At 46.3% G+C, this 15,000-nt stretch overlaps 1 protein-coding gene across 1 annotated transcript in view; it reads left to right on the plus strand.

Moving 5' to 3' along the window:
• Positions 1-15,000, plus strand: part of bmp1a (bone morphogenetic protein 1a) — a gene marked incomplete at its 5' end in the record, with an annotated part of 53,215 nt that overhangs the window by 1,938 nt on the left and 36,277 nt on the right. Inside the window, 2 exons of the mRNA XM_084323094.1 lie at positions 742-920; positions 2,957-3,062. Coding sequence (XP_084179220.1) covers positions 742-920; positions 2,957-3,062 — 285 coding nt within the window. The remainder of the gene's footprint in view (positions 1-741; positions 921-2,956; positions 3,063-15,000) is intronic.

Consider the following 15,000-nt stretch of genomic DNA (forward strand, 5'->3'; position numbering starts at 1 on the left):
TTTTCAGCCCGCTTCTCTAGCGTGCATAAGTACACATATATTATACTATCGATAATCTAGCGTTTATTTGAAAACTATTCATAAATAGGCCTAAAAATGACAACACGTTTTGTGTATTCCAGTAAAGGGCGATTTTCGCGGATTTTTCTGGAATCACTAGAAATCTTCAAAACTATACTTGTATTCAAAACGGTATAAAACGGAAATGTACTGATGAAAAAACAATCCGTTTTGTACATGTTGACTGCAAGCAAGTCATTGATAAGCGACGGTTGTATTAGTCTAAGATATAGTTTATGCGTTCGCAAATATCCCCGTCCTCTCATTGACTAAAGCGCTGGCACTCAAGCGATAAATAGCGCACCCCCTGCCGGCACACAATGTGTTAAGAGTAACAGTACTTGAGTAAAAATACTTAGTTACTTTCCACCACTAGAGGATAAGTCTATCTTTTGACCCCATTAACCCCATATCAGCGCTGAACGTGTTTTATCGGCATCTGTGGTTCATGTTTATTGTGTCTCCATGTTTAATATGTTTATCTGTGTCTGTGGTTGGTGTTAATTGTGTCTGTGGCCGGTGTTAATTGTGTCTGTGTCTGGTGTTAATTGTGTCTGTGTCTGGTGTTAATTGTGTCTGTGTCTGGTGTTAATTGTGTCTGTGTCTGGTGTTAATTGTGTCTGTGTCTGGTGTTAATTGTGTCTGTGTCTGGTGTTAATTGTGTCTGTGTCTGCTCCGCAGGTGCTGCTCCTACGTGGGCCGGCGGGGAGGGGGTCCCCAGGCCATCTCCATCGGCAAGAACTGTGACAAGTTTGGTATCGTGGTGCACGAGCTGGGCCACGTCATCGGCTTCTGGCACGAACACACGCGCCCCGACCGGGACGAACATGTCAGCATTATCAGGGACAACATCCAGCCAGGTAGGAACTAGGACTGGCAGTCTCCTAGACGAGAACCTAGTAATCATGGAGAAAACGCTGAGTAAGCTAAACATTACATTTTATATATAGACTCTCGCGATGGGGGGCGGGCGGGCGGGCGGGCTGGGCCTGGCGGTTTAGAGGGAGACCGTCCCCGCGACCGCAGAGTCACAGGGTCGATCCCCATGTGTTTACACACCCTGTTTAACATGTCCTTGAGTGGCTCCAGAGAGCGCTGTGAGGCCTGAACCCGGTGCCCCCGACGCCTCGGGATGAAATGCTTACATGCATGTTTTCTCAGGGATTTGTGGAAAAACACAACTCTTCCCCCTTAAACCCTTTCACTACCACACTACACAAGGGTTAACCCTTTCACTACCACACTACACAAGGGTTAACCCTTTCACTACCACACTACACAAGGGTTAACCCTTTCACTACCACACTACACAAGGGTTAACCCTTTCACTACCACACTACACAAGGGTTAACCCTTTCACAACCACACTACACAAGGGTTAACCCTTTCACTACCACACTACACAAGGGTTAACCCTTGCACAACCACACTACACAAGGGTTAACCCTTTCACAACCACACTACACAAGGGTTAACCCTTTCACAACCACACTACACAAGGGTTAACCCTTTCACAACCACACTACACAAGGGTTAACCCTTTCACAACCACACTACACAAGGGTTAACCCTTTCACTACCACACTACACAAGGGTTAACACTTTCACAACCACACTACACAAGGGTTAACCCTTTCACAACCACACTACACAAGGGTTAACCCTTTCACAACCACACTACACAAGGGTTAACCCTTTCACTACCACACTACACAAGGGTTAACCCTTTCACAACCACACTACACAAGGGTTAACCCTTTCACAACCACACTACACAAGGGTTAACCCTTTCACTACCACACTACACAAGGGTTAACCCTTTCACTACCACACTACACAAGGGTTAACACTTTCACAACCACACTACACAAGGGTTAACCCTTTCACAACCACACTACACAAGGGTTAACCCTTTCACAACCACACTACACAAGGGTTAACCCTTTCACTACCACACTACACAAGGGTTAACCCTTTCACTACCACACTACACAAGGGTTAACCCTTTCACAACCACACTACACAAGGGTTAACCCTTTCACTACCACACTACACAATGGTTAACCCTTTCACTACCACACTACACAAGGGTTAACCCTTTCACAACCACACTACACAAGGGTTAACCCTTTCACAACCACATGACAGAAGGTTAACCCTTTCACTACCACACTACCAAAGGGTTAACCCTTTCACAGCCACACTACAGAAGGTTAACCCTTTCACTGCCACACAACAGAATGTTGACCCTTTCACTGTCACACTACAGAAGGTTAACCCTTTCACTGTCGCACAACAAATGGTTAACCCTTTCGCAAACACAATACAGAAGGTGAACCCTTTCACTGTCACACGACAAAGGGTTAACCCTTTTACTGTCACACGACAAATGGTTAACCCTTTCACTGTCACACAACAAAGGGTTAGCCCTTTCACTACCATTCGGTTCATTATCCCTTACCTGTCCTCACCCCCCCCCCCCCTTTTCCCCCTATTGCCCCCTTTCCCTAGCCCTCTTGATTGTGAAGCGACCTTGGGTTTCCTGAAAGGTGCTATAGAAATTTGATTTATTATTATTATTATTACTACCACACTACAGAAGGTTAACCCTTTCACTACCACACTAGTACATACGGTACCACACTGAAAGGTTAACCTTCTGTAGTGTGGTAGTGAAATGGTTAAAGGGAGTGATATGAAGTACTGCAAGAAAAACAAAAGAAAAATGATATGATAACATTCTGTCTTTCTGACGGGGTGGAACTGTAACCTCTCACATACATATGGATGCACAGTGTGAGTCAGCTTCGTATTTCAGACTTAAGTCTTTTGTTTTTTTCTTTTTCACCCAATCCCCCCTCTCAACCCCACCCCCACCCCCCGTTTCCGCTCCTAGGGCAGGAGTATAACTTTTTGAAGATGGAACCGGGGGAGGTGGACTCTCTGGGAGAAGTGTACGACTTTGACAGCATCATGCACTACGCCAGGAATACGTTCTCCAGGTACGAACCATCGCCAAGTTCCGCTACACGCGCACGCACACACACACACACACACACACACACACACACACACACACACACACACACACACACACACACACACACACACACACACACACACACACACACACACACACACACACACACACACACACACACACACACACACACACACACAGAGAACAGAACAGACGTGAAAACCAGTTGTAGCTCAGTTCAGGGTGAGCTGTTTTCCAGCCTCCTTTGGGACTTCTTAACCCATCCTCTCTCCTCTTCCGTTTCCACTTGGTGTTTTTACTTGTAACGGCTCTGTCTCTACTGTGTTCTCTGTCTCTACTGTGTTCTCTGTCTCTACTGTGTTCTCTACTGTGTTCTCTGTCTCTACTGTGTTCTCTACTGCAGGGGTTCCCAAACTTTTCAGGCCAGGGCCCAGAAAATAAGGCGTCAGAGAGCCGCGGCCCAATGCACATCGTCAGGCTTTTTTTTTTTTTTTTGCCAGGCGACCGATTTTTTAAGCCAAATATCACTTCAATCCTATTAAGTTAGTTCAAGTTAGTTATTCATTTATATGTGCTATTTATGAGAGGGCTAACTTGTTGCAAAATAATAATGATAATAATAATAGCCTCATTAAAATACTATTGTTGCTTCGGTTGTTTTCAGCGTTTTATGTGCATAATCTGTTATTTAGTTTGAAATGTTCGTTGAAATAAGTAGATTTTTCGTTTTTGTTTATTTATTAAGTTAATATAAAACCATATAGTCACATTTTAGAATACAACTAGAAACACTGTCCTGGCCTGCTTCTAAGTGCAGTGGCCTGACAAAAAAAAAAAAAAAAAAAATTAAATTTTTTTTTAATTTTTTTTTAATTTTTTTTAAATCATCTCGCGGCCCACCTTTGGGTCGCGACCCCGACTTTGGGAACCACTGCTCTACTGTGTTCTTTGTCTCTGCTGTGTTCTCTGTCTCTACTGTGTTCTCTGTCTCTACTGTGTTCTCTGTCTCTACTGTGTTCTCTACTGTGTTCTCTGTCTCTACTGTGTTCTGTCTCTACTGTGTTCTCTACTGTGTTCTCTGTCTCTACTGTGTTCTCTGTCTCTACTGTGTTCTCTGTCTCTACTGTTCTCTGTCTCTACTGTGTTCTCTGTCTCTACTGTGTTCTCTGTCTCTACTGTGTTCTCTACTGTGTTCTCTGTCTCTACTGTGTTCTCTGTCTCTACTGTGTTCTCTGTCTCTACTGTGTTCTCTACTGTGTTCTCTGTCTCTACTGTGTTCTCTGTCTCTACTGTGTTCTCTGTCTCTACTGTGTTCTCTGTCTCTACTGTGTTCTCTACTGTGTTCTCTGTCTCTACTGTGTTCTCTGTCTCTACTGTGTTCTCTGTCTCTACTGTGTTCTCTGTCTCTACTGTGTTCTCTGTCTCTACTGTATTCTCTGTCTCTACTGTGTTCTGTCTCTACTGTGTTCTCTGTCTCTACTGTGTTCTCTGTCTCTACTGTGTTCTCTGTCTCTACTGTACTCTGTCTCTACTGTGTTCTCTGTCTCTACTGTACTCTGTCTCTACTGTACTCTGTCTCTACTGTACTCTGTCTCTACTGTTCTCTGTCTCTACTGTGTACTCTGTCTCTACTGTGTTCCGTCTCTACTGTGCTCTGTCTCTACTGTCTTCTCTGTCTCTACTGTGTTCTCTACTGTGTTCTCTGTCTCTACTGTGTTCTCTGTCTCTACTGTGTTCTGTCTCTACTGTGTTCTCTGTCTCTACTGTGCTCTGTCTACTGTGTTCTCTGTCTCTACTGTACTCTGTCTCTACTGTGTTCTGTCTCTACTGTGCTCTGTCTCTACTGTACTCTGTCTCTGCTGTGCTGTCTCTACTGTGTTCTGTCTCTACTGTGCTCTGTCTCTACTGTACTCTGTCTCTGCTGTGCTGTCTCTACTGTACGCCGTATGTCCATCCCGTAGAGCTCACGTGGGATGGGTTGGAGAAGGAATGCACCAATTAAAGGTAGAATTCCCTTTGACCTATCGGGATCCGCGGCCAAGCTAAGACTCCTGGCCCGGGGGGGGGGGGGGGGACGCCGCCGAGCACATCTGGATAGTCTCCTCCTTGACTGCGTGTGATTAAGTGCGGGGAGGCGGTGGGTGATTTTCGGGAGAAGTCTCACAGAAGGATCTAGCCATGTCGGGAAACGCAGCCTTTAATGTGAAGACAGCTGCTGGGAAGATGACCGTTTGGGAGTCTCTCTCTCTCTCTCTCTCTCTCTCTCTCTCTCTCCACCTCTGTGCTGCTGTTTCAGAGTCTCTCTCTCCTCTTTCTCTCTCTCCCCCTTCGTGCTGCTGTTTGGGAGTGTCTCTCTCTCTCTCTCCACCTCTGTGCTGCTGTTTCAAGTTTCTTTAATAGTTGTCATACAGAAGTACAGAATACTTTCATACAAAATGCTTCTTACTGTTACGCTCCAGAGACTGTGCTAGACAAGATAGTATCAAATAACATAGTATAGCATGTAAATTAGAAGTAGAAAATTAGGTCACAGTGTTCAGTATAGACATATGTACAATGTTCGATGCAGAATAGACTTAACTGAGTTACCATATAATATACAATACTATGCAGTATACTAATGTACAATACTATATAGTGCAAAGCAGAAATGGGATGAGGTACAATTTAGGTACAATTTACAGTAAGGTGTACGAGTTGTAGTGCAACTCCTTCATCAATAAATATAAAGTGTGGGGAGTGGGTGCTACAGTGTGTTTGTTTAAAGTGAGTGTGTGCTATAAAGTGTGGGGAGTGGGTGCTACAGTGTGTTTGTTTAAAGTGAGTGTGTGCGTGTGGATGTGTGTGCTATGTGCGTTTGATGGTTGTTGTGTAGTGTTCATTGTTCGTTGAGCAGCCTGATGGCCTGGGGATAGAAGCTTCTTCTGAGTCTTTCTGTGCTCGCCTTGAGACTCCGGTATCGCTTGCTTGACCGCAGCAGTTCAAAGAGGCAGTTGTTCGGGTGACTGGAGTCTTTAATGATTCTCTTAGCCTTGCCCCTGCACCGCTTGTTGTAAATGTTCTGGAGGGTGGGGAGCCCCCCTCCAATTGTGCGTTCGGCTGAACATGTCACTCTTTGTAGTCTGCTTCGGTCTTGTGCAGTGCTATTCCCAAACCAGGAGGTGATGTTGCCAGTCAGGATGCTCTCTATTGTACATGAGTAGAAGTTCTTAAGGATCTTCTGACTGACTTGGAACTTCCTTAGGCGCCTGAGGAAGTAGAGGCGTTGTCGTGCCTTCTTCACAACACTGTCAATGTTTGTGGTCCATGTCAAGTCCTCGGATATGTGGGCTCCGAGGTACTTAAAGCTGTTCACTCTCTCAACCGGTGCCCCGTCGATGCTGAGGGGGCTGTAGTCCTTGACCCCCGACCTCCTGAAGTCCACAATCATCTCCTTTGTTTTGCTGACGTTCAGGGGGAGGCTGTTTTCCTGGCACCATCCCGCCAGGACCTTGACCTCTTCCAGGTAGGCCCTCTCGTCGTTGGCAGAGATCAGGCCCACCACCACTGTGTCATCAGCAAATTTGATGATTGTGTTGCTACTCCGCTGAGCCACACAGTCGTGTGTGTACAGGGAGTAGAGGAGGGGACTCAGAACACAGCCCTGGGGGGCCCCTATGTTGAGGGTGATGGATGAGGAGGTGCAGTTGCCTGCTCTCACTGCTCTCTCTCTCTCTCTCTCCACCTCCGTGCTGCTGTTTCAGAGTCTCTCTCCTCTTTCTCTCTCTCCCCCTTCGTGCTGCTGTTTGGGAGTGTCTCTCTCTCTCTCTCTCTCTCTCTCTCTCTCTCTCTCTAACTCTCTAATTCTCTTTCTCTCTCTCCACCTCTGTGCTGCTGTTTAGGAGTGTCTCTCTCTCTCTATCTCTCTCTCTCTCTCTCTCTTTCTCTCTCTCTCTCTCTCTCTAACTCTAATTCTCTTTCTTTCTCTCCACCTCCATGCGTCTGTTTGAGAGTGTCTGTCTCTATCTTTCTCTCCACCTCCGTGCTGCTGTTTGGCAGTGTATCTCTCTCTCTCCACCTCCGTGCTGCTGTTTGGGAGTGTCTCTCTCTCTCTCTCTCTCTCTCTCTCTCTCTCTCTCTCTCTCTCTCTCTCTCTCTCTCCACCTCCGTGCTGCTGTTTGGGAGTGTGTCTTTCTCTCTCTCTCCACCTCTGTGCTGCTGTTTGGGAGTGTCTCTCTCTCTCTCTCTCTCCACCTCCGTGCTCTCCGTGCTCTTGTGCAACATCGTCTTGGTCCCGGGATCCGTTCACTACTCGTTTTAAAAACGTTTACATTTGAGGACGCTCTCTCTTGGGAGGCTATATCACTAGATGTGATGTGTGTGTGTGATATTCAGACAGGCTCTCATGGTGTGTCCCTGCGGTGGGGATTACCGAGTGCCAACTGAACAAGACACAAGGGCATCTGAACTAACATGCCATGACATTTGATGCATCCGGTTTCATTTAGCTCCGAGAGAAGGATCACATTTCTGCCCCATTTTCAATTCTAGCTAAGTCGTAGTTTTTCTAAGTTTCGCCTGTAATTAAAGTTTAAACCAAGCCTTTTCACTACGTCTATAACCCATAGACCCCGCCGTAACCAATGTTTTATAAACCAAGGATTATAATCAATAATAATAATACTCTTAAGTATGACTACTACCATATTGTCTTTATACCTGTATCATATTAATATTAGTTTCAGTTTAATCACCTGTACATTGTATATCACTATTGCACTTTACTGTTACATTTGCACTCTGGTTGGCTGCCAAACTTCTTTTCGTCGTACTGTACTTGTGCTGTATAATGAGAATACTTAATCTAATCTAATCTAGTAATCTGTTCCGACAACGTCCTCGCAAGATGCATCAAATAGTTGTTAACAGTTATCCGCTGAAACTCGGGTCAACGGGGGCGATCTTAAGTCTTTGTAGGTGCGCTGATTGTTTCGGAGTTTTCATCTGTGATGAGTTAGCTCCTTTCAGCAGCCGGTACCAATTAAGGCACTTTTGGCAGAGTAGAAGCAGCAGCAGTAAAGCAGCCCATCGATCCTGGGGTGGAGCTGGTAGCCCTGGGGTGGAGCTAGTAGCCCTGGGGTGGAGCTAGTAGCCCTGGGGTGGAGCTGGTAGCCCTGGGGTGGAGCTAGTAGCCCTGGGGTGGAGCTGGTAGCCCTGGGGTGGAGCTGGTAGCCCTGGGGTGGAGCTAGTAGCCCTGGGGTGGAGCTAGTAGCCCTGGGGTGGAGCTAGTAGCCCTGGGGTGGAGCTAGTAGCCCTGGGGTGGAGCTAGTAGCTCTGGGGTGGAGCTAGTAGCTCTGGGGTGGAGCTGGTAGCCCTGGGGTGGATCTGGTAGCCCTGGGGTGGAGCTGGTAGCTCTGGGGTGGAGCTAGTAGCTCTGGGGTGGAGCTGGTAGCCCTGGGGTGGATATGGTAGCCCTGGGGTGGAGCTGGTAGCTCTGGGGTGCAGCTAGTAGCTCTGGGGTGCAGCTGGTAGCCCTGGGGTGGAGCTAGTAGCTCTGGGGTGGAGCTGGTAGCCCTGGGGTGGAGCTGGTAGCCCTGGGGTGGATCTGGTAGCCCTGGGGTGGAGCTGGTAGCCCTGGGGTGGAGCTGGTAGCCCTGGGGTGGATCTGGTAGCCCTGGGGTGGATCTGGTAGCTCTGGGGTGCAGCTAGTAGCCCTGGGGTGGAGCTGGTAGCTCTGGGGTGGATCTGGTAGCTCTGGGGTGGATCTGGTAGCCCTGGGGTGGAGCTAGTAGCTCTGGGGTGCAGCTAGTAGCTCTGGGGTGCAGCTAGTAGCTCTGGGGTGCAGCTAGTAGCTCTGGGGTGCAGCTAGTAGCTCTGGGGTGCAGCTAGTAGCTCTGGGGTGCAGCTAGTAGCTCTGGGGTGGAGCTAGTAGCTCTGGGGTGCAGCTAGTAGCTCTGGGGTGCAGCTAGTAGCTCTGGGGTGGAGCTAGTAGCCTGGCACCAGCCGCTCCGCTGCAACACGGCACACTTTCTGCTCACCTCTTTCATAGGTCTGTGAAGCGGCTTGTAAATGTACCCCCCAGGCCCTCTTACCATGAACCCCCTCGTTATCCTCCAAAAGCTCCCTTTGAAGAGGCTTTGATGGTTCGCCACGTGATCCAACGTCCCGGGCTTCTGGAGATGCACGTCTAATATAGCTACATTTTTTTGGTCGCGACCGGGTGTCATGGCTGCCAGGCGTTATAAACAATACGCCGTGCCACTAAATGGCTACTCACACCACTAGCGTTGATTTATATTGGCTCCTAATGAGCACCGTCGAGGCTTAAGGAATGGAGGAGTGGAAACTTTGGGCTTTGCATGTGCTTTGCCTTTGCGTCAGGGCTGAAATGTCGCTTCTGCCAAATCTCTAATCCTATGAGTCTAGGGTCAAGAAACACAAACCTGGAACAGATTGAAGTGGTTTTCGGGAGACGTGACTTAGACTTTGTACAGTAGAAAAACAAGCGGAGCGAAGTGGATTACAGAAGAGCCGTTTGGACAGATGCAGGGTATTACATTATTGTTTACAGTTCCTTGTCATTATGATTTAAGGAAAGCTTCGGGAATATTCAAAGGTGGAAACTTTCCATGGGAATAAAATGGAAATATAAGGGTTATTCTCTGTATTTATAATGTCATATGCAGATGGACATAAAGCTTTTACCACACTATAAGCACTAAGCAGACATAATTACAAGCCCCTGTAATAGAAATAAAGAAATTAACAATTCACTTGAGTTGGAAACTTCTCCAAAAACAATGCTGATTTATTTAGCACATAATCTCACACATATACCATTTTGCACACATTCATTTACATTCATTTTTGAGTTGATTAGTTTGGATACATCCTCCAGTGATGTCATCGGAGGACACTGAATCTTTGTGTTGTTAATTACAGCTCGATGAAATTATGGACAAAAAATAGCAATCTCTATTGCGATCCCTGTTGCTACTTCCTCCATCTACATCTTTTAATTGAGCTGTAATTAACACAACAACGCAAGGATTCAGTGTCCTCCACGATATCACTGGAAGACACGGTCAAACGTATTGTCAATAACTGTTAAACTAAGGGAATGTGTGAAAAAGGGGTTCGGAGTTTAGCAATATGTTTCAGATTACGTGCAAAATAAATCTGAATCTTTGGGAAGTTAGAGCTGCCTCTTCACAAGAAGAAGAAAAAAACACATTCCATATGGTCTCACTCCAAAAAATACCGTTTCAACATAAATCTGTACAATTGTAGGCCTAATTTAATTGTGGGCTCAATAGCTCTGCAAGAGCCTGAGAATCCTCTGTACATGTGATGGAAGAGCGCTCTGCAGGTGATGGAAGAGTGTTATGAGCAGGCAGAGGGTCTGGAAGCTATATAGAATATGAAGGTATTATACCGTCATGGATCCATGCAAAGGGATGGATCTTTACTATACAGTTATCCACGATAGATATCTGTCTCTCATTGTAATTTGTACTGGAAAACTATACAGTCAAAAGTCATAGTTGTAATTCGACTGAATTCACATTAAATGCGGTGCTGGAAATGACCTGTACATGTGATGGAGGAAAACACATTGAAGACACAGTGCCGGGTTGTAATTCAACGGGTTAAACATTAAATGGGGATATTTTAACCAAAACATGCCACAAGACCTAGTATTGACTTATGTGTATTTTCACCCCAAAATAAGTTCAGATCTTTATTGAAATTGGGCAAAATTCCAGAGCGTAACTTCCCATGGAAAATATTTTGAAAAATGTTGGGAAAGTTTCCGGAACGTTTCCTCCCTGTCGCAACCCTATACTTGTTATGGTACCAATTATTCTAACGTGTGGGTTGAATTTGGGCTTGGAAGGAACGGTTGTCAAAATCTTACTAACATTTCTTACTAGAATCATAATGGAATTCTCTTCTACAACATCCCCTGGAAACACATTCCATTCAAACGCTCTCTGCATTCTCATGCTCGCATCGCGTCATTCACGCGACTGAGAACCTTCTTCCCGGTCCGCAATGAGTCAACGCTGGACTGTGAACGTGTCGTAGTGTTAATGGTACCTCGGCGTGCCAAGCGGGTTGTCTCCGCGTGCCGACTGACCTCGCCGCTGTCCCCAACCACCCGCTTTGATGATGCAGGGCCCAGATGTTACTCTGTCTGTCAGTCAAGACAGTTGCGGCAGCGGTGTGGATTTCTCCCCGGCCCACAGGCCCGGTCACACCAGACCGTACCGGCTCTCCTCTCATTTCTTCCTCCTTTGAGTTCATCCGAAGTGTCTCACACCAGATGGAATTGTGGCAAAAGCCAAATTCCTGGAAAAGAGTTGACTCGGGTTTGAGTCATCGTTCGTCATGAAGTATTATCCCAGGCGGTGTGGCACAGTGGCTCCATGAAGTATTACCCCAGGCGGTGTGGCACAGTGGCTCCATGAAGTATTACCCCAGGCGGTGTGGCACAGTGGCTCCATGAAGTATTACCCCAGGCGGTGTGGCACAGTGGCTCCATGAAGTATTACCCCAGGCGGTGTGGCACAGTGGCTCCATGAAGTATTACCCCAGGCGGTGTGGCACAGTGGCTCCATGAAGTATTACCCCAGGCGGTGTGGCACAGTGGCTCCATGAAGTATTACCCCAGGCGGTGTGGCACAGTGGCTCCATGAAGTATTACCCCAGGCGGTGTGGCACAGTGGCTCCATGAAGTATTACCCCAGGCGGTGTGGCACAGTGGCTCCATGAAGTATTACCCCAGGCGGTGTGGCACAGTGGCTCCATGAAGTATTACCCCAGGCGGTGTGGCACAGTGGCTCCATGAAGTATTACCCCAGGCGGTGTGGCACAGTGGCTCCATGACGACTCGCTTTCGCTATTTAAAATGATTTAGTGTTGCACGTCGACGGGGGAAACGACATTGTGACATATGATTTTGTATGAATGTTACGTTTACCCCCCTCCAGCTGCCATCAATGTGTCACGGCGTAATTTATATAGTACCTAAGAAAGATGCAATTTGACCCTTTTTGAGTCTGGTGCAAAAAACGCCTGAGATGAATAGGATGAGGGGACCTTTTGGACAGCTGCACGGTCTGTTGCTACGACGTCTGGAGACGGTCTTCCTATAGCTGGAATGTTTTTGGTTTCTTTTTGACAACCCCTCAGCGTTACCGGCGTGTAACCTGAGCCCAACACGCGAGTGAACGCAGAAGCAGAACGAGGCAGGAGGAGGGCGAAGGCCAGAGCATTTTACTGCCCCTGCTCTGCTATTGGAACCAGCTGTTTGCTGCTTCCTATTGTTCTCACTGTTCAGACCAGAGCGCTCTTCCCTCCCCGGCGCTGCTCTCTCGCTCACTGGGCCTCTTCCCAAATCCACTGCCGTGCCTTTGGTGTGCGGCCACCAGATTTCTGGGAAGCGGGAGTGAGAATGATTGCCGAAGAATCCGTCCGAGGCTGCGCGGCGTGTAGAGCTCCCTGTCGGGCCACAGTACAGAAACACCCCCTGTTTTATATTCCCACTGTATGGCGAGCATGCGGGGGCCACACGGGACGCCGCTTGTCCATTGTAGACTCATCTTAGAAACATCTTATCAATGGCATCTCGGTTGCCTGGACATCAAAGCACTCGTATCAACAAGAAGTCTTTATTTGTTGCACACATTGCTACATTGTCGTGCAGCGAACACACGCATGCGAGATGGGCGACACACACATGCATACTCTTTTGGATCGCCAATGAAATTTCCTCTCTGTGCTTGGCACATCCCGTCCCCCATCCAAGGGCGGCTGGGAGCAGACATGGGCTGCGTCGTAGGGTCGCGCTCCTGTCCGTCTTCGTCAGGGACGCGACAGCGTTAGCGATTTGTTCTGCGTGTTTTTCCATTGGGTTTATTTAAAATTTTTTCTGGAGGGGAAACCCTTGCGAGCACGGGGAGAACTTGCAAACTCTACACAGAAAGGCCTGGGAGATACCCCACCTGGGTACCCGGCAACCTGGTCCCCAAGCGGGAATCGAACCCTGGACCTTCTTGCTGTGAGGTGACAGTGTTAACCACTACACCAACAGTGCAAGTCAACAGGGTAGTTTCTTTTAAGGTTTATAAACAACAGTTTAGTTGGAAATTATGATGAGTTATAGCTTTGCTGCTTGGCCAGCAAGTGATTACCCCCTGTTGACAGTCATCTGATGACTGTTGACAAGTCACTGACACATGATTGACACGTCACTGACGCATGATTGACAAGTTACTGACACATGATTGACAAGCTACTGATACATGACATGATTTATAATATGTAAAGTCTACGATCAGGGCCGCCTGGGAGAAATGCGAGGCCCTGTGCGAGATTTAAACGCGAGCCCCCCCCCCCTAAAAGGTAAAGAAATGAAAAATAAAAAATAAAATTTATAATTTTTTTTATATATATATGAGAGAGAGAGAGAGAGAGAGAGAGAGAGAGAGCCCCCTTCCCGTGAGGCCCTGTGCGACCAGCAAGTGATTACCCCCTGTTGACAGTCATCTGATGACTGTTGACAAGTCACTGACACACAGTGTTGTGCTAGTTACTGAAAAATAGTAACTCAGTTACTTTACTAGTTACTTCATTTCAAAGTAACTTCGTTACTGTACTAGTTACTTACACCCAAAAGTAATGAGTTACTGTGAAAAGTAACTATTTAGTTATTTAAAAAAAAATAAAAAATAAAAATTGCTCAAGTCCCATGCCCCATATACTCAAAATCGGTTGATCAACTTGACAGTTTCCATTCACATCACCGAACTCTGCTAAGCAATGTGGTCTAGAGCGTTTCATTATATATTCCCTCCCCGCTGTATGTATATTTCTCTCCCACCCACCCACCTCCTCCTAATGTACAGTCCCCTCCCCATCATATGTATATACTCTGTCAGGATCTAGGGGTAACAGTACTGTATATTTGAATACCGCTTATGTCACAAATGTATCAGTACTAAATACCTATATGTCCCTATGCCATAAATGTCATGTATGTTGTGTATGTCATAAATGTCTATATGAATTGAAAATGGGGGACCCTGATGGAAACAAGACAAACGTCTTTCTCAGGTCTGCATCCCCTTAACAATTGTATGTATTGAGCCGTACTGTATTGTACCCATTCTGCAATCTGTTAAATAAAGTTTTCATTCATTCATTCATTCATCCATTCATTAATTCATTCATAACCATCTTGCAGCGTTGTTTAAGATATCAATCAAAGCATTGCAACGTTAGAATAGTTAGGATATCAATTGTGCATGAAAGGACTATATTTATATTGTTTGATTAGTATTATGAGATTCCCTGGCAGATTTCGTACAGTCAAAATCCGTTGATCTTGAGTTTCAGTGAACACATTGCACTCACCGTCACCAGTCTGCGGTGGTCGAGATGTAACGTTAGTCCAGTTGACTCCAGCAGCCCTTCAAACATGTTCTTTATCTCGTTTCCATGTTGTATATTAATTATCTCTCCAAGTAGTTGCTAAATGGTTTGTTAGTTCGTTATTATTACTGCGTTCTTATTATGTAGATTCATAGCGAGCGTCCTCTTGTTGTTTACTGTAGAGAGCGTCTATTTCTTTCAGAACGTCAGTGGCCAATCAGAAGTGCGAAAACCAGAATGAGGCTACGGAAAGAAATAATAATAATAATAATACTTCGTTTTATATAGCGCCTTTCAGTCTACAGTAAACAAAACAAACGCAGGCGAAATAAGGACGCTCGCTATGAATCTACATAAAAAGAACGCAGTAACGAACTAACAAACCATTCAGTAACGTAAGTAGCGTTACTGAATTTCAAAAGTAATGCGTTAGAGTACTAGTTGCGGCAAAAAGTAACTTCGTTTCTGTAACGCGTTACTTTGTAACGCGTTAGTCCCAACACTGCTGACACATGATTGACACG

Source organism: Notolepis coatsorum (assembly GCF_963971535.1).
Source record: "Notolepis coatsorum genome assembly, chromosome: 10".
Lineage (NCBI taxonomy): Eukaryota > Metazoa > Chordata > Actinopteri > Aulopiformes > Paralepididae > Notolepis > Notolepis coatsorum.